Genomic DNA, 20,511 nt, shown 5'->3' with positions numbered 1-20,511 from the left:
TCAGTAAGTTAACAAATTAATGTCATTGTCCCGATCTGACACTTCTTCATGTGCCGAATACCTGCTTCCCTGCCACATGCTGTCCCCTCTCTTGTAATGATGTAGGAGCCAAAGATTTTATGGTAAGGGCAGATGTTTTCTATAACTTCACTTTTTGACCTCAGGTCCTATTTAAAGGTCATATTATATTTAAAGATATTCACCTCACTATTGTCATCACACATATGCTTTAACTAGATGCCTGAACCTGTAAAACCAAAAGTACACTAATACTTTGCTCAACAGTTAAAAAAAAAGAAAATGTATATATGCCTGTGACATTTTCAATGCATATAAAAATAGACATTTATACTATTATTAATTATATATAGACATATAGGTGTTAATTGTTGGTACTTTTTGTCATGCATAAAGTCGTGGGTAAAAGCATCCACATTAAATGCACACCGGTGACATTAGCATGGCAGACCTCCTCTGTTAACTTGATTAGGTCTTAGGTACACTCAGTACTTCATTTTTTTAAAACCTTGCTTTTTACCTATATGAGTTCTGCCATCCCCTGCTGCTAACTTAACCACTCATCTCTAACTTGTTCCACTTGGCTCGATCACGTCATAAGCTTTAGCTTGAGGAGTACTTTCTTTATATTAATTTGCCCAGCAGTACTCCTTAACACATATTCAAAGAAATGAAGGGCACCATTGGGCGAAACCTCTGGGTTTTTCAGGACCCTGGTTGAGAAATCCTGCTATAGACGAAGGGCTTTTATAGACCAGTTCCCTGGCATCTATTTAAATGATTATTGGCTTCTCTTATCCTATTAAACTCGTACATATGTAGCAAGACACCTTTACACAAATGAAACATTGGAAATCTGAAATTCATTTCAAATACCTGGGGTAGATAGAAAACAGGTATTGCCCATAGCCTTACATTTGCTTTCTGAACTGTCCTAGAAAGATACCAGATGGAAGAATACTTTCCTCTTCATTACTTTTCATATATAAAGTCAGCAAAGTCTGAACATAGATAGGGTAGAGCTCATCACGCCATCATGGCAGAATACAAAATGTTACTTTATTAACCAAAAGTTAACAATTTAAAATCATGCTTCATTGCACTTAACAATCTTCTCCATCTATGAAGCAGAACTCCCAGTGGCTCCATAAATCTCAATGTTCACGTTAAGAGCTCAACAAGGTCTGGTTAAATTAAAAAAACTACATGTAATTACTTGGTCTGGGGGAGTGTAATGACCTTGGCAGCTACCTCCCTAGCTCTCCTTCATGCATACATTTTTCAACTGAGCATATATGACTCTAGAATATTGTGATTTATTACTTCCCTTCTGGTTAAAAGCAGATATCCCACTATATGTATTCTAACGTACAATCTCATGTTGACAGCCACACATCCTACATGTCCTACATCTTTCTGCACCACCATATATTGAGGTCTATAAATTGGTAGTCAGCACACTTTGCTGGGTCTGCTTCCCTTTTCTTCTCCTGTGTCACTAGCAGTTGATACTTATTGGCAGTGACTTGTGACTCTCTTTTACATTTAATACCTCATACTTCTCTATTACACTAGTATACACCTTGCTTCATAGTTTTTTTTTATTATATACCTCATACCTACTACACACAAGAAGGCTCACTTTTCTGCATACCTTGTTTTTTTTTTTTGTGTTGTTTATTGAAAAAAAAAATCCTACATGCTTTATCTTTGATGATGTTTCCATAAATTCCTCCAATTAGGGTTGGTTATCACATTCTTTGCAAACATGTCCAAAAGGCAGCTGCACTGCTTAGGAAGTGGAGGTGGGAATATAGCTTTACATACTTTTCCATTGCTTTCAGTGCCTTATACCTCTCTACTGGATAGAGTTAAGATGGAGAGCCCGCAATGCGCTCATCTGAATCAATGACTTTATTAATAACGTTCAGAGTGTAAAAATACAACATCTATTTTTACACTCTGCCCATTATTAATAAAGTAATTGATTCGGAAAAACGAGTTGCCAGGTCTCTATCTTACTCTATCAAGTTATGCTTCAGTGCTAGGAAGACAACATGAGCTGGAGCACTGTCTTGTCTACCTGCTAGGGCAGTGTTTCTCAAACTTTTTTGTTTTGCGGCGCACCAAAAAGATTTAAAAAATTTTACGGCACACCTGAAAAGATTTAACAATTTTTGTGGTGAAGAACTTATTTATTTTTACATATATATATATATATATATTTAACTATTAATTTAATGTGAAGGATGTGCTTGCTTTCGAGAGCAAATCAGATTGAAGCAATTGTAATGTTCTTTGTACTTTCGCTTGCTTCCTTGCCTTTCATATAGCGGTTTCTCTTTCAGACATTATTACAGTAAGTATTTCTCCATCGTTAAATAATGAACAAACTTTATTTATAAGCATCAAAGTTTGAATGGAATGGTCTTTATTATTATAATATAATTAGAGCGATCGAGTTCTCCCTAGATCTCGCATAAGTCTCGTGATACGAAAGGAACCACTGAATGACAGACTGACAGACATTGCATTTTTATATATAAAATAAAATAATGCTGCGCTGCTGTGGTATGACTTAAATACAGTTTCTATCCCAATTGTATCACAAAATTAGAGATATAACCGTATATATATACAAACAATGAAAATAAAGTGACTTAGTGCACACAATAAAGTGCAATCAATATTGAACAAAAGTCCCAAAGAAATTTCAACAAAACTCCAAATTCTGTGCGGACATGAATGCCAGAAAGAAAGGTGCTGAAAGTAGTGTCCAAGTAGCAGGATAGATAAGAAAGCCACCACCTCCTATCTATATCCTGCTTACCGGATGGGATGGATCCCTATAATGAGGAATCAAATGCGCTTGTGGCTTTACAGCCCAGATGGCAATCAATCGATCCAGCAAGCAAAGGGTCCTCACTTCTTAGTAAGCAATCTAGCTTTCCCCTTTATGTTCACATTACCGCTCTCCAGCAAGTCACCATGTAGATATCCAAAAGGAAAAAAGAATCGACATAGAGCAGTATTGCAAACAAAGCTGATTTAATAAGAAAATGTCAGTTTCACTCACATTTAGTAGAATAACAGTAAGCGTTTTAAATGTCTCTAGCCGGCCGGCTTTCTCGTATCGCTCGTTCCTTCCGGATGGCGATGAGGTACACACAATAGTGGCGTCAGCACGCCGCTCCTCCCTACGCCGTTTCGTCCTATCGTGGACTTCTTCCAGGGGCACGAGCGGCGTGCTGACTCGCCACTTGATATTCGTTAGCAACGCCCTAGGTCCGCCCAGTTCTGACATCATGTGACCTGGCGTGCCGATCCGCCATCTTGGAATTGGGATCGCTTGCCCTTATTAGTGATATCACATAATAAGGGTGCGGAGAGATGTATGTCTGACGCCACTATTGTGTGTACCTCATCGCCATCCGGAAGGAACGAGCGATACGAGAAAGCCGGCCGGCTAGAGACATTTAAAACGCTTACTGTTATTCTACTAAATGTGAGTGAAACTGACATTTTCTTATTAAATCAGCTTTGTTTGCAATACTGCTCTATGTCGATTCTTTTTTCCTTTTGGATATCTACATGGTGACTTGCTGGAGAGCGGTAATGTGAACATAAAGGGGAAAGCTAGATTGCTTACTAAGAAGTGAGGACCCTTTGCTTGCTGGATCGATTGATTGCCATCTGGGCTGTAAAGCCACAAGCGCATTTGATTCCTCATTATAGGGATCCATCCCATCCGGTAAGCAGGATATAGATAGGAGGTGGTGGCTTTCTTATCTATCCTGCTACTTGGACACTACTTTCAGCACCTTTCTTTCTGGCATTCATGTCCGCACAGAATTTGGAGTTTTGTTGAAATTTCTTTGGGACTTTTGTTCAATATTGATTGCACTTTATTGTGTGCACTAAGTCACTTTATTTTCATTGTTTGTATATATATACGGTTATATCTCTAATTTTGTGATACAATTGGGATAGAAACTGTATTTAAGTCATACCACAGCAGCGCAGCATTATTTTATTTTATATTTGCACTTGATGTTTATCCAACATTTTTTTGCTGCAGCAGCAACTATATATATTCGTTTATTTACATTGTGTTATTAAAATCAATTTAATTTCCACAAAATTTTTTAGACCAGCGCAGTATCACTTGAACAGCATTTTTATATATGTTACTTTTTTTTACTTTTGTGACATTGATTTACCATTACATTTTTCAATATGTTCAAGGTTTCAAAACACTAGCAATTTTTTATATTTTTCTAACTCCTTATGCCTCTTTACTACATGCAGTGCATACAACACATCAATGCAGTGCCTCCATGTACTGCCTCATGCCTATATATATTATGCCTATTTGCTGCAACCAGTGCTCTGATACAAGAGGTGTCTCATACCTCTATCTTCTGTGTCCCAGGTAATACAGATATAGTTGCCTAAAAATTCAAGGCATTGATGCACCCAGTTTGGGTATGTTTTAAGTTTAACACACATTAAAATTGATTAAGGGTTATATTAAGTGGTGCTATCAAATAAAATATCCCATAATCAAATTGTAAGAACATTGCAAGCAGCTGCAGAGTGTGTATTTAGTGTGAATATGGCCACACATATTACAATTTGATTGTACAACAGTCTTCTGTAGCCTCCTTAGCGGTGATCCCGAGCGTGACTCAGGGTGTTTTTTCTATGCTACTATCAGTCACGCTCTGGGTAGCTGTGCAGAGCCTGCAGCGTTGCGGCTTACCTTCTCGCAGTGTCCACAGGCAGGGAGTTAGTTACCTTGTCCCTGGATCCAGCGATGCATCCCCGCTGTGTGAGCGAGCGGGTCCTCGCTTGATTCACAGTGTCCCCATGTGCCGCAGATCTCCGTTCCCTGCGACGTTACGACGCACGGGGGCGGAGAACAGCGCCAAATTAAAAAAGTAAACAAACACATTACATACAGTATACTGTAATCTTATACACTGTATGTAAAAAATACACACCCCCCTTGTCTCTAGTGGTCTGCCCATAGCCCTACATGTACTTTTATATAATAAAAACTGTTCTTTCTGCCTGCAAACTGTAGATTGTCCATAGCAACCAAAAGTGTCCCTTAAGGTCAAAAATTGTTTTATACCAGCTAGAAAACAGCGATAATAAATTATAATCACTTGCAGAATTGAGCGATAGCGACAATTCTGCAACTGAGCAAATTTCAGTGATTTTGAGTTGATTACATTATTGAATAATTTTTTATTATAATTATATTATTATTTGTTATAATTATTTATTATATTATAATTTATAATTTTGTTTTAAAAAAAATTAATACCCGGGATGCCTACTAGACTCTTGTTTGGACAGATTTAAGTGAATTATTCCTAAGAATTACAGGCCTACAGTATAAAACGCCAAATTTCCTTGCAAAATAATTGTACCGCTTTTGGTACAAAATTCCAGACATAATCATACCGCCAGGGAGGTTAAGTCTACCAATAACTATGCAGTACAATGGACTAGGAAAACCACGGAGACCTACGAATGCCCCTGGAAATCAGACACAGTTGGTGACTGTGTTGTGTTGTGTTAATCATTACTTTGATGATGTAAATGGTTTATGTGGAAGCAGCAAAGCAATAGACTCATTACCAAAATAGTTATTTAAACAGCAGTGTTGCTATTCCTTCATATTGAATGTCTCTCTTTTCTGGGAGTGACGTGATTTCCTGTAGAGACAAGAGGACAATATGATGGTTAATGCTTGAGACTCCGTTATTTGTCATGTGCCTTTTATTCCCAGGATTTGTATAATTATAAAATATGCGTACACACAGATGCCTCTGGTACATTGCAGACTTACACTACCCATTTCCTAATTGTACATTAATGCCCTATTTATGCTGGTGGGAGGCTGTATGTGTGTCACTGCACATCCAAGCATTTACATGCAAACAGATGGGTGAGCAGAACTGGACACAGACAGTTCATGTCCAGGGAAGCTCACCCATCCCTGTACGCATAAAGACCCTTTGATTAACGTTGACATGTGTATAGCCTCTGAGTCTGTTTAAATGAGACCTAAGGAATAGAGGATGAGTAATTCAGGTACATAGGGTTATACTAATGTCTTTGTGAAATTACACACTTGCAAATAAAGCTGTAAGAGGAGCCTAATATAACACTTTCTACTCTTGTTATACTCCAGTTTTTTGCTAGTGTCCTAGGAGAATGGACAGGAGAGAAGAAAACACTTTCTTTGGTTTTTATCAAGATTATTTTTTTTCTTCTAGCAAGCTTCTTCAGTTGCTGCAGAGCCAATGGGGCATTTTATGCAGCTCTCAGGATAACATAGATACCAGACCCTTGTCCTTGAGGGATGTCAAGGGAGGATCCCATGCAAAAAAGACTTTAAACAAGCGGCGTGTGTGTGTCTCCCCCAAATCCATACCCTTATCTAAACATGCAGCCTGGCAAGCCATGCTAGGGGAGGACGAACATGCACCCTCCCCTGGACTATACCAAGCATGGAGAGAGAACCTTGCTTTGCCTTGTTGATGAGGACTCTTCTGTACAACCCTGACTCTGCAGGTGAGAGGCTTATTGGAATCTGGAAGCCCCCTTTTAGAATAATGGGGCCTCCAGTTATTGTCGCCCCCCAAATTGAACAAGTAAGGGGTACACAGTACCCCTACTCATTCACAAAAAAATGTAAATAGAAAATAAAAACACAAACTTTTGACCTTTTTGTCTTTTATTGAAAAATAAAACCTCAAAAATGTCCCACAATGTAAATTCTTCTTTAATAACACTATCTAGTAATTCAGATCCTCATCAACAATGATAAATCCACCCATACATCCAATCCCATCACTCACCCTTATTATTATGGATCAAAAGCGCAAGGGCAGAGTTCCTACACATACTGAGGATCATTTGGTTCAAATGCTGATCTGCAATGCAAGAAGCGCCTATTGAAAAAGTCAAAATGCTTTGCCCAAATGAAAGACAAGGCAACATAATGCATACAGTATGCTAAGACCTTGAAGCGTAAACCCAAGGGTATTAAGTGGGCCAAGGCCTGAGGCTTACATCAGTCTACAAATATTAGTATGAGTAAATTGAATGGTCAATAACAGAATAAAACCTTACATGCAAACAAATATGGATCAGAAGTACATTTTGATGTTATTTATTTAACTGGAAACATGCAGGAAAGACTGAGGAAAGAGGTGGAGAGGAGAGAAGGAGGGGGAATTACGAATGGGAAGGATGGGGAGCAGAACTTGGAAAGGAGGAACTGTGCCAAATGGGGGACGGGCATTTAGGCCACCAGGGGCCAAGTGATTCACAAGAGCAAAAAAAACAGGGGAGGGTGGAGTCCTATTTTTGCTACAGGCAACTAGGAAGTTCCAGGAGAAAGCAGGTGGTTGGTGGAGCCAGCCAACATCTGCTTGAAAGAATTCATATGTTCAGTATCTTGAATTTGATAGAACCACTGTCATGAGGTGGGGGATGAGGGCAATTGCCATAGGGCAGGGATGTAGGAGGAGGCCCTGTTGACTAAATGAGTAAGCAGACAACAAAAAACAAAAAGCAAACCTCAAGTAAAATTTATAAATGATTTATTTAACATACATTTAAAAAACAACATATAATACAGAAAAAATAAAACATATTAAATATCAGCATATTAGTAAATTTTGCATTCATATAATAGACCTTTCCATAGGACCTGTATATGTCATACAGATGACTGTTAGTAATCTAGGATGGCTGTGCTAGGGTTTGACGCGTTTCGCGAGAGGAGTTTCGCTTTGTCGGGAGACGCACAGATAGATGCTATTGATAGAGGACTGGCCTACTAGCTGGTATAGATGACTCTTTCTGAAGTAGTCAAAAGATGAGTGTATATAAATAGGTATACTCTCCTTAATTTGTATGGATATTGAATGGTATTAAATTGATAAATACAAAAAAAACAAACTATGCCACCAAGCCCCCCACGGGGAGATGGAAACCAAGCCGCAAAAACCTGGAACTGGAACGGAAGATGTAAACACCGAAAGTACCCACACCCTGAGAGGGAAACAGAGTTGGCTGACGGTGGGCGGTAACTTGGCAGACCTCTCGCGAAAAGCATAAAAAACAGCAGCCTGACAAAAATAATTAGCCTGATACAATAGGTGTCCTGCTCACAAATGAACCATGGCTAGCCATGTGGACTGACAGAAGGAAGGAAGGAAGAGGAGCTTGGCCACGCTACAGGGAAGGGAAAGAAGTGACGAGACACGCAGCAGTGCTGCAGCCGCCTGAGGCTCTCTATAGATCGCTCAGGTGGCTGCAGCATTTATAGGACATGGGGCAAGGGCCCTGCCTGGGGCCCTAGGCAAGCTTGGGGACCCCAAGCAATTGCTTGGTTTTCTTGCCTTGTCGTGATGGGCCTGCCTGTGTGCTGTGTGAAGGGAGGTGTGTCTCTTCCCTCCAATCAGCTCTCAGAGCTCTCCTCACTGAGCTCTGCAGAGTGCAGCGACAAGCTTATATATTCAGGACTTTGAGTGGCTGAGGAGAAGAGAAGACTGCAGATAAAAAAAAATATTAAAAGCCAGCAGCTACAAATACTGCAGCTGCTGACTTTTAATATTAGGACACTTACCTGTCCTGGAGTCCAGCGCCGTCGGCAGCAGAGGACGAGCGATCGCTCATCACTGTGCTGCCCCCACCGCCATCCTCGGTGAGGGAACCAGGAAGTGAAGCATTGCGGCTTCACTGCCCGGTTCCCTACGGCGCATGCGCGAGTCACGCTGCGCCGTACTCACTGGTCCCCACTGTGTTCTGGTAGCCGTGTGTTTCCCAGAACACAACGGGGGGGGGGGGCGGGATCTGACGTCCTGCCCGCAGTCTACCCGCAGACTGTGTGGCCGGAAGTGGGTGCAAATACCTGCACCCCCCTCCTCCCTGAAAGGTGTCAAATGTGACACCGGAGGGGGGGGGGGGTTCCGATGAGCGGAAGTTCCACTTTAGGGTGGAGCTCCGCTTTAAGGACATATTGCATGGGATTAACAAATAAAGCCAGGGACTGCCTGTGTTTGTTTTAAAAGGTATCTTTTGCCAAAATAAGTTTTGAATAAATTGTGAAAGGGTTATCATTTCTGTTGCATTTTTATTGCTGCTTATGTCCTTGTTGATCCGCTTTCCTTAATTTCCTTTTGTGGAACTGGGAAAGGCGTTGAGCAGAATCTGTCCAAATTTAACACAGGCGGGAATAGATGTTCATTTCCGTCTGGAAAGAGTTAAAAGCATTTCTTTACTTTCTTTTGTGTCACTAGGACAGGAAATGCGGGTAAATCTTAACACTGGAGTAACTGACAGCAGCAAAAACCTGACAGCTATGATAGACATTCATCACAACATTAAGAAGTGGGAAGATTAACTATTCTGCCTAGCAACAACACTTTGAAGGCATCTAAAAAAAAATTATGTTTTTCTTAAAGGACTAATGACATTTTTTTAAAACTACTGATGTAATGTTATATTTATGGGTGGAACTCCACTTTAAGAACAAAAAAATAAAAATGCTATACCTCAATAAAATAGTATAACTGGAAAAGAACGAATGTAAATTTAAATTAGAGTAGCCCATATGTAAACAAATCACACTTCACCTAAGTGTAGAGTTAAATTTTACCTTATGCTGTTTCAGAATTGTTGGTGGTATTTTCTCAAGGGAAAACTACAATTTCTTTGAAAAGTTTATTTTTAGCGAAGGGCTCTATAAATAGCATGATCCTGCTCTAGTACTCTTCAGAATACTAGCAAAGTATGACCTCTGTCTGTGATTAAGAAATCTAGCAAAGGGTGTTTTGCAATGGGTTACATAACATGTTGTTATATGGTTAATTGAACTGAAGAAGGTAACCAGAGAAACCACACTTCTCATGATCGAGGTTTCTGCTTTGCCTCTTGTATGTGTCATTTATTTAATGAATGAAAATTGTTGAAGAACACATTTCATGTATGGTGCTAATATATTTTTGTCAATAGTGAGCCACTATCCTAATGAAGAACGCATCGATGTTGGTGGCTACTATGACTTGTAATTTTTTTTTCTGTATCAGTGAAGCTGTATTGCAGGAAAAGTTTTGGCTTAGTTTTGAGCATCGTAACCTTATTGTACCTGGCTGTAGGTGTGCTCTCCCAAAGCTCAAATGGTTGCCCTTCACAATTCAGAAGTATGTCATTGTCTATTTTAGAGCAGGGCAGCAAAGAAACAGAATAGCATGGAACAGTTTTTTTCAAGGCTCTACCTATTACCAAAATGATTTGTGATGGAAATGTTTTAAGAAGGTAATGCTGTACTTTTACGTTTTTTCTGGTGAAGGGAAATTTGTGTCCTTTTGTAGCTCTCACCATAAATCAGCTGATACCTAAAGTGATACTTACGTTTTTCTTTACAAAGATGTAATACTTACCTGCTCTGTGCAGTGGTTTTGCACAGAGTAGCCTGGATCCTCCTCTTCTTGGTTCCCTGGCCCCTCTCTCCTGTTGAGTGCACCCAAGCCGTGCTGAAGCTCCCTGTGTCCATTCAGACACGGAGCGACGGTTCGGCTCCGTCCACTCTTTCTCCTCATTGGCTAACTGACTTTGATTGACAGCAGCGGGAGTCAATAGCGCCAATCAGGAGGGAGAGTCCCGGATGGCCAAGGCACTCGTTCAACTTTGCTGGATAGAGATGGGGCTCAGGTAAGTATTAGGGAGGCTAAAGGGGGGCTGCTGCCCACAGTAGGTTTTTTTATCTTAAGGCGTAGAATGCATTAAAAATAAATGAAATAAGGTGAATATGCATTTGTAGTGTCATAGTATAGTCAGTGTAAACAACTTCCTCTTTTTACTTACAAATGGTTGGCAGAGCATGACTGTCTCTTATCAGCTGGAGTAGTAAGTTGTTTTGAATTCAAGCTCTGTCTTTGCTTTATGACTTTTCTAACCCAACTGTGCTCCTTAATTTAAAGCTTAACTCTGGGGAAAATAAAAATACTCTCTCGTAGTGGGACTGCCCCCACGCTGCAAGAGTTAAACGCTTGTTTAAGTCTAGGGAGCCACAAAAAATAATTTTACTTAGCCAGACCTCCATTCTTAAAAGGTGGGGATGTAAAGCCTAGTACACAGTAGCCGAATGTAGGCATGTGTGTACTGCAGCCGGTCCGACAGAAGGCATTCCAACAGAAGGGAAATTACCGAAAAAGGTCTGCCACCGGTTTGTTAGTACAGCGTCTCATTCAGGGCTTTCAGTTTAATTTTGTTCAGCCCTGCTGGGTTGAACAAAAAAGACTAGTAGTGTGCGTTAGGCTTAGGACTGGTTTTCACAGCCTCTACTCCACTATGCTCTGTCATTCACTCTCTTACATCATCAAGACCAATACAGAGCCTGTAGCCCTGCACTAGATGTGAGGACGCCGAAGCACAGCCCACTGCCGAAGCGTAGGGAGTAGAGGAGAGCCTGCCAGCTGGGGTGGGTTGCATAAGTAAAACTGCCTTTTGCAGTCCCCTAGACATAAACAAGGTGTTGCAGTGACCCTGGGGGTATTCTTGCTCTCCCATGGGGGGGGTTTCAATTCCCAAGTTTACCATTTGCTTATTTTATAAAACACTGATCTGAGTTTTTTTTATAAATATATATATATATATATATATATATATATATATATATATATATATATATATATATATATATATATATATATATATATATATCATCTTATTTAAATCTTATGTTTCTACTTTTAGGCCTCTAGCGGTAACTATTACTTCATTTCATACATCGTGACTCCCTGCGGAGACTACTTTTGCTGTGAGAGTGATGCCCAGCGGAGAGCCTCAGAGTACATGCAACCAAACTGGGACAACATTTTAGGACCATTATGCGCCCCTCTGATTGACAAATTTATTAGTCTGCTGAAAGACATACATGTCACTTCATGGTAAGTATAATGTTCATTCTAGAAAAGAGTATTTCTTTCCATAAATTGGCCATCCACGCACAGCCACTTAAGAGGGAGAGATGATAAAAAACATTCAAAATGATAGTATTTTACATGAATTTTTCCAAACATTGACCTGTCAGCTAATCATACCCTTTCCTAAGCCCAATCAATGGCTTTTTAGTATTCAAGAATTATGGACTGAGGGACAGATATTGTTAAGTGGCAAGAATTGAGTTTGAGAAAACGAATGACTTTGTCTCTATGCAGCAGCTTCCACTCCACAGTTCACCTCAGAAGTCTTAAACTCAAGTACTCTTAACTCAAATATAAATACTGATAGCAGCTTGAATAAATTCTTCTAAATCTAACCACACAGAATGAATAAAAAGTGCTGCGCTATTACTATAAGTAATGTTCTAAACAACGAACATCAAAAAAGGAAAAAGAAAATAATATCACACTGTTCCTTTCATCTTTCATAACCCTCTCTAAGTGCAAGTATTCCAAAGACAACATACAATCCCTTTAGGAAACATATTAGAAATAATTGCATATAAATGTCCCAATCCTATGGTATTTCAAAGATGTAAATAAAATTTCGTTTGTTCCATTGCCCCTTTTTTTATTCTTCTACACATTTCGTTCATTAAAGTGTTACTAAACCCAGGACCCTGCATTGACTATATCTGATCTCCCACAGTACACAGAATATGAAAATGCAATTATTTTAGTAAATATAAACTGCTAAATACCTTTTCTCATCAGCATTATATAGCAGTCCTGTGACTTCTATCAATGTCTGGTTAAAGTTTATAGAAGGAGTTTTCATTCATCAATGATTGTCCTATGAGGATACAGGACCAATGACCCTCTGGACAGTGCTGATTGGCCCTGTGCTAATCACATGCACCCCCCTAAGAAAAAACACACAAAACTGAGCATGTGCAGCCTGTCCCCTTGCTCTGTATTATCAGAAAATATATTGGGGACGGTGGAAGGTGGAGAGGATCAGAAAAGACAGGATCAAACAGCCTTTTTACACAATGCGGAGGATTTACTTTAGGTACCACAGTGAGTATAACAAGCATGCTTTTTGCATATACAGACTGATTTTACTGTTGTGAGTTTAGTAACACATTAACACAGCACACACACATTTCCACTTCCCCTCCACGGCCGACAGTGGTAATATAAGCTTCTGTCCTGCTCACATCCCTCACCTCTGTGACCAAACCCCCGGCAGGCAGGGAAAACAGAACCAGAAGGCATTTCTGGAGTGGCACTGGCTGAGGCCACAGATCTCGCTACACATCGGCTGGTTTGAGCAGCGCCCCTTTATAATAAAGCCTGACACTTCAGGATGGGGAGTAGGTCATATGTTCCCCAATACTCAGAAGTATGTTAGAGCAAACAGTGAATAGTGCATCAAGGTCACTAAGAAGAGGTAGTGGGAGCTGGCATTAAAGTGAACCTGTTGCTTTGCCCTGAAAGGGCACAATACAAGTTCCTATTAAATTCCTCTGTACGTTATTGATTGCGCACAGTGAAAAATGTTGTCAAAAAAATGTACCTTGTTTTACCTTACAAAATGCACAATATAAACGCACACCTCTGCTTTCTCTTTTAGTGCATACTACAAGGAAACGCTGCTGAATGACATCAGAAAAGCCAGAGAAAAGTACCAAGGAGATGAACTTGCTAAAGAGCTGACCCGTATAAAATTACGAATGGATAACACAGAAGTGCTGACTTCAGATATTGTAATCAACCTGCTCCTCTCATACCGAGACATCCAGGTTAGAGAGTCTGAAGGAAGACATTACGCTGTAAATCATAACAGTGCATATCTAAATCATTTACATGCTTTTACATGCTTACTAAGCTTCCCAAGTCTCTTTTGTAGGAAACTGAGGTGTGTAAATTTATGATAATGAAGAAGATGCCTTTGCCAAAAATACTGTATTTGTAATGTCATACTAAAAATAATTATAGTGTGCAGATTACTGTTTTGTTTCATGTCTTTATATTATGTCCCCTGCAATTATGTTGTTGCTAAACTAACCATCTTGCATGCAATTTGCAATATAATCTGATCAGTACAGGTGGCATTTCAACTTTTTAGATATGGTACAGACAAATACTGAGGTCTTTGGCTACCATTGAGCAATGTTCATAGCACCTTTACCCGCTTACCTAAGTTCAATATTTTTTTTTTCACATACATGTCAAAATCTGCATTTTGTTTTTGAAAAATTCTTTAGAACCCCCAAACATTATATATTTTCTGAAAACAGGCCCTGGAAAATAAAATGGTGGCTGTTTTTATTTTATTTATCATTTTATTTATGTCATGCGCTATTTCGTTTATCCAATCAAGTTTAGTGCACACATACAAAATAAAATGCCCAATTTATTAGTAAAATGTAAAATATGATGGTGCTTTGAGTACAGAGATACTAAACATGTCAAGATTTAGAATTTTACATGCTTGTGAATTATGACAGACTACGGTACATAAAATTGTCCATAGGTGACATTTTAAAAGCCTTTACAGGTTATTGGTTCAGAGTTAAACATGAGCTATGGTGCTAGCATTATTGTTCTCACTCTGACATTCGTGGTGATACCTCACATGTCTGGTGCAATCACTGTTTACATATGTGCACCAGATCTACATGCACATTTGTATTTTACGTGCGAGCATGGAGGATGGGGGTGGGTTAACATTTTTTTATAACTTTTCTTACTTTTATTAAAAAATTATTTTTTATACTTTTTCTTTTTTTTTCACTGGTGAGCAAGCACCTTGTGAAAGTTTTTGGCGGTGACAGGTATTCTTTATTGAGACATCGTGGTCTATTAGAACGCTGATGTCTCCCCTGCTCCTTAAAGAATCTGATCAAACAGATCGATTTGATCAGATGCTTTACTGGCTGGGAAACACAGCTCTGAAAACTAAAGTGATGGAATCCTTCTGGCTTTAAACAGCGGTCTTGTGTTCTCTGGTTAAATGGGAGAGCCAGGGAACAGTGGCGGTGGAAGGCAGGGCCCCTTATAAGAGCTGTGGAAGTTATCTGGCGGCTGTAATCACTAGACATGTGCATTCGTTTTAGTCCGAATGCATTTTGTCCGAATCTCAGGTATTTTCGTTATCGTTTTAACAAACAAAAACGAACGCACAGAATACGAAAACCGAAATATCCGACATATACAAATGTTTTATTTTTGTTTTCGTTGGTCGAATGTGCCTAACCTTAACTCTATTAGTCCAAGATTATTCTACATAGAGAGAAAAAATTCAACATAGAGAGAGAAAAGATTCAACATAAAGAGAAAAGATTCGACATTATAGAGAGAAAAGATTTAAAATTATAGAGAGAAAGGATCCAACATTTTAGAGAGAAAAGATTCGACATTATAGAGAGAAAAGATTCAACATTATAGAGAGAAAAGATTCGACATAGAGAGAAAAGTTTCAACATTATAGAGAGAAAAGATTCGACATTATAGAGGGAAAAGATTCGACATTATAGAGAGAAAAGATTTGACATTATAGAGGGAAAAGATTCGACATTATAGAGAGAAAAGATCGCTGCTGGAATTGGGTGGGGGAAGTAAATTTAAAATAATGATGTGCAGTAAAATAGCTAGAACTTACTTGACAATTCAACATGAACGACGAAGATTCGACAAAGCATCGAAAAACATACAAACGTACAAACATACAAACGTCGAATCTGTCATTGAAGGCTTATGGTGTCTGTTGATAGTTCTAAGAAGATTCGACGGAGCAGCTAAACGCTGCAAGCAAACATTTCCGGTCAAATGCTCAGCTCCATAGGCTATAGAAAAATTATAATGTTGGTTGACTAGTAATAATAATTAATAAATATAATTATTACTAGTCATGCAACATTAGAATTCTACTATAGCTTGTAGGCGGAACATTCGACCGGAAAAGTATGATTGCAGTGTCATACAGTTTCACTGCTCCGTCGAATCTTCTTTGAACATCCGACAGACACCATAAGCCTTCAATGATGGATTCAACCTTAATTAGTTCGAATTTTCGGACGAATGCAATTTCCAACGAAAAACAAAATAAATAAAAACGAATTTCGGGAGTAACTAAATAAATGTATTTTTCGGATGAAAACGAAATTCCGAAACAAAATATTTCATGTCTAGTAATCACTTGGATCACTTTTACTAGAAAGTCAATTGCCAGCTGAAAAAAATGATGACAGGATCACTGCTGCAGATGTGAGGGTCCTGGTATTAAAGCTAACTGAATAGGCTGTGTATATATATATATATATATATATATATATATATATATATATATATATATATATATATATATATACACACACCCACACAGTATCTCACAAAATTGAGTACACCCCTCTCATTTTTGTAAATATTATATTCTATCTTTTCATGTGACAACACTGAAAAAATTACACTTTGCTACAATGTAAAGTCGTCAGTGTACAGCTTTTATAACATTGTAAATTTGATGTTCCCTCAAAATAACAAGACATAGCCACTAATGTCTAACCTGCTGGCAACCAAAGTGAGTACACCCCTAAGTGAAAATGTCCAAATTGGGCCCAATTAGCCATTTTCCCTTCCCGGTGTCATGTGACTTGTTAGTGTTACAAGGTCTCAGGTGTGAATGGGGAGCGGGTGTGTTACATTTGGTGTTATCGCTCTCACTCTCTCATACTGGCCACTGGAAGTTCAACATGGCACCTCATGGCAAAGAACTCTCTGAGGATCTGAAAAAAAAAATTGTTGCTCTACATAAAGATGAAGTAGGCTATAAGAATATTGGCAAGACCCTGAAACTGAGCTGCAGAATGGTGGCCAAGACCATACTGCGGTTTAACAGCACAGGTTCCACTCAGAACAGGCCTCGCCATGGTCTACCAAAGAAGTTGAGTGCGTGTGCTCAGTGTCATATCCAGATGTTGTCTTTGGGAAATAGACCTATGAGTGCTGCAGAGGTTGAAGGTGTGGTGTGTCAGCCTGTCAGTGCTCAGACTGCACACTGCATCAAATTGTCATCCCAGAAGGAAGCCTCTTCTACATATGTTGCACAAAATTGTTTTAATATGTTTAATTATATGTTTGACATGCAAATTGGTTGTTTAGCTACCTAACTCTATTTTGAAAAAATATCCTTTGATAGCACAGGAGACATAATATAAAGATGAAGCAAAACAGCAATCTAAACACTTATTAATAGGTTGACATTACATGTATTCTTGGGAAGAACATTTTTTCATTATCATATATTTGGATGACTTGTTTGCTCAGAAAGAAAGTTGGGAAGCTCAAGTTGCATGCAAAAACATGACTTTTTTTGCTGGCTAAGAAGTTTTTTTTTTTATTAAATTCTGTGGAGTGCTCTCCCTGTATGACCATACTTTAACCACTTTTTAAGTAAAATCGATTTTTTTTTTTCTGCTGGAAAGTTACCTAAAAGCCCCAAACAATTCAAAAATCCCTGAAAGCAGAGGCCCTGTGGAATAAAATGTGGGTAGTCGCAATTTTTGTATTGCACAATATTTGTGCAACTATTTATCACAGAATTTTTTTCAGCAAAAAATACACACAAATGAAATCTAATGCTTATAAACACAATATAATATCCATGTTTTGTAAAATATAAAAGATGGGGTTGTGTTGAGTATATAGATTCCCATCATGTACAGCCTGAAAATTCCTGTGCCTGTGACGGGGCAAAAACCTGTTATCCAAAGGCTGTGCTTTAAAAACCTTTACATGTTATCAATTTATAGGTAAAGTGGTTGTAACCCTAAAGAAAATAAAAATAAAAGATCCTGTCCCTTTAAGGCATTATCTATAGCACAGTGCTTGTGCTATGTAATTTTTCCCTTCTTAACATGTTGTTCCTGTGTCCCCCTGTCTGTGCTGACCACAGTAATCATGGCTGCTGAGTCCTGATCACCGTTGTCGGTTTACGTGCCTTCATCACTCTGCTCCCTGCTCTGAGCCTCTTCTCTCTCCCCCTTCCTCCCTGCCTGTGAGTATGAGAGCTGATCTTATACCTGCCCCTTCTTGCCGATATTCTGCTGCAATTTGCAGCAAAAATAGTTGTTTCCCCTCAGGTTTAAACAGTTATTAACTACAGCGTGTATGTTTTTCTAAATGACAAGGCTAAATACAGTTTTTTATCCCTCAGCTGTGCAGTCATGTGATCCCCGCTGCTGGTTGTCTGACATCACAGAGAAACTCAGCCACTCCTGCTGCTCTGCTTGGATCGGAGAAAGAGAGTCATGTGACCACAAAAAGTATTTAGCCTAGTCATTTAAAATAAAACGCACGCTGTAGATAATAATTATTTAAGCCTGAGGGGATACCAACAAAGTCACAATGTGACTTTACATACACTTTAAGTGAATGATGGCTTTAGAATTATTGCTCTCACTCCGACATTCGTGGTTATACTATATCTTGAAATATGTTATGCAATCTCTGTCTACACGTGCATGCCAAACATGCACATGTGCAATTCATGTGTGTATGCCTGGTGACAGTGTTGCTTTTTAAACACTTTTGTTGATTTTCTTTTATTAGAATTTATATTTTTTATACTTGTTTTCTTTTAATGGTTTCACAAAAATAGCAATAAGTCCCCTATATGATAGCATTCTCACATGGCAGGTTCTGTTTATAGAGACATCAGGGGTCTACTAGATCCCTATTGTTCCCCCTGCTTTTTTGCGCCAGCCAATTAAGCACAAGACTGTGAGCTTGTATGATAGCGCAATGTTCATCAACCCTGTCCTCAGGGCCCACTAACAGGCCAGGTTTGCCAGATAACTTAAATACATCACAGGTGATGTAATTTGCTGCTCAGTGATTGCAGTATTCTAATCTAAATAAAGAAGCAGACTTTACTAACACTACCACAGTGGTCATCAACCCTGTCCTCAGGGCCCGAATTTATGTGTAGCGCCTGTGTACTTTTTCAGTAAAGGTGCTGTGTTAAATTTAGTTGGGGGATGAGAGAGTTACCTTGCTCTTATCTGTGTCGTTTTGCTAAATTTGGTTCTGTCGGTTCTGGGTTGTCCTGTGGGTCATTCTGTGCTCCGGGGACGTAGTTCCATCTCCGGATGACAGGTGGCGCCAGAGGGGTCCAGGCGGAGCTGCTTTTCCCCAGCAGCCAATTGGAGGAGTATTTCCCTCGCGGGGCATGCTGGGGGAGAGTATTTCTGTGACAGACTGCATTTTTTGGGGTCTTCGTCCATTCCTGGTTCCAGGTGTGGCACCCCCCTTTAGGGTGTGCGCACATCACGGGCCCCGGCCTGGCCTACCAGGTCGGGGCGCACATGCCACGCGGAGTTCCTGACTTTGGGCCCTCGTGGCCCGGAGCAACTGATGCTGCAGAGGGACCCCAGTGATTTACTGGGTCTTCCCCATCTTGTGAAGAAGATCCCAAGTGAGTTGTGCTGTTCGGTGGGGAGTCAGTCAGGTGAGCCCGGAGGCAGGTGATCCAACAGGGCTTAGACAATCCATCGGGGATCTGGGTGCCCGGACACTGACAGGTTGTATGCTGCAAACTGTCAGTCGGTGACCCCAAGCTATCAAGTCTACCTGAGGGAGATTCAGGCAAAATTGTGTTACTGGGAGGATTCGCTCTATTGTCCACGTTCCTGAGTGCTGGGCCTGTGGCAGAGGTTTCAGTACTGTCCTAAATCTACTAGAGCCAAGTCGGTGGCATAGACTTGTTCCTTCCCATTCCCAGAAGTTCTAGTGATGCTCCGGCTGCCAGGCCTGTGAGAGGGACCTGTCCGGGGGCACTACACCCACTCTGGCTGGAGTGGCGACGAAGTAAGAGTTGCTACTAGAAGCAGGACTGCTTCCATTTATCCATAGGCCTGAATCTGCAAAGTTCTCTTCTTTCACCAACCTGTACTATCTACCTCAAGTTGATTGTTGTTCGTGTTGGGCCGGAAAATAAAAGCATTGAAAACGTCACCCTATTGTCTGGACATTCCATCACTACTCTCATCATCCTCATCCCTAGACACATCACAGAGGTAACATAATTACGCCGATCCCAAATCTAACCAGTGGCTCCTGAGGGGGTAGCGCTACTTATGTATTACCTTGGGGAGCAAGGTAATACATAAATTTGGGCCCTGAGGACAGGGTTGATGACCACTGTGGTAGTGTTAGTAAAGTCTGCTTCTTTATTTATTCCTACTGCTGCACTGTTTAGGAGATATTTACTTTAGTAGCAGCTGGTGGCATCAAGGATGCATTCGCACTGCACTTTCAATGGACAGCATGCCGTCCATTGAGAGAGCTGTGCCGTGTCAGTGACTCCCGCGCATGCACGGGAGTGACGTCACCGCTGCTTGGCCATTCAAATGGCCGGTGCCTGCAAACCCAGAAGGAAGACCAGGTGAAGATAGAAGCCCTGTCAGTGGTGACAGCGTGCCGTTTTAGGGTAAGTCTGTAATAATGGGCTAGTATG

The 20,511-nt window shown here is 40.0% G+C and overlaps 1 protein-coding gene across 1 annotated transcript in view; it reads left to right on the top strand.

Moving 5' to 3' along the window:
* The window catches only part of MAP3K15 (mitogen-activated protein kinase kinase kinase 15), a 245,839-nt gene that overhangs the window by 77,417 nt on the left and 147,911 nt on the right, over positions 1-20,511 (top strand). Inside the window, exons 4-5 of the mRNA XM_040338224.1 lie at positions 11,803-11,996; positions 13,627-13,795. Of these exons, the coding sequence (XP_040194158.1) occupies positions 11,803-11,996; positions 13,627-13,795 (363 nt within the window). The remainder of the gene's footprint in view (positions 1-11,802; positions 11,997-13,626; positions 13,796-20,511) is intronic.

The sequence above is a fragment of the Rana temporaria genome, chromosome 2, assembly GCF_905171775.1.
Source record: "Rana temporaria chromosome 2, aRanTem1.1, whole genome shotgun sequence".
In the NCBI taxonomy this organism is placed as follows: domain Eukaryota; kingdom Metazoa; phylum Chordata; class Amphibia; order Anura; family Ranidae; genus Rana; species Rana temporaria.
Note: the sequence above shows the minus strand (reverse complement) of the source record. Positions and strands in the feature narration are given on the sequence as shown.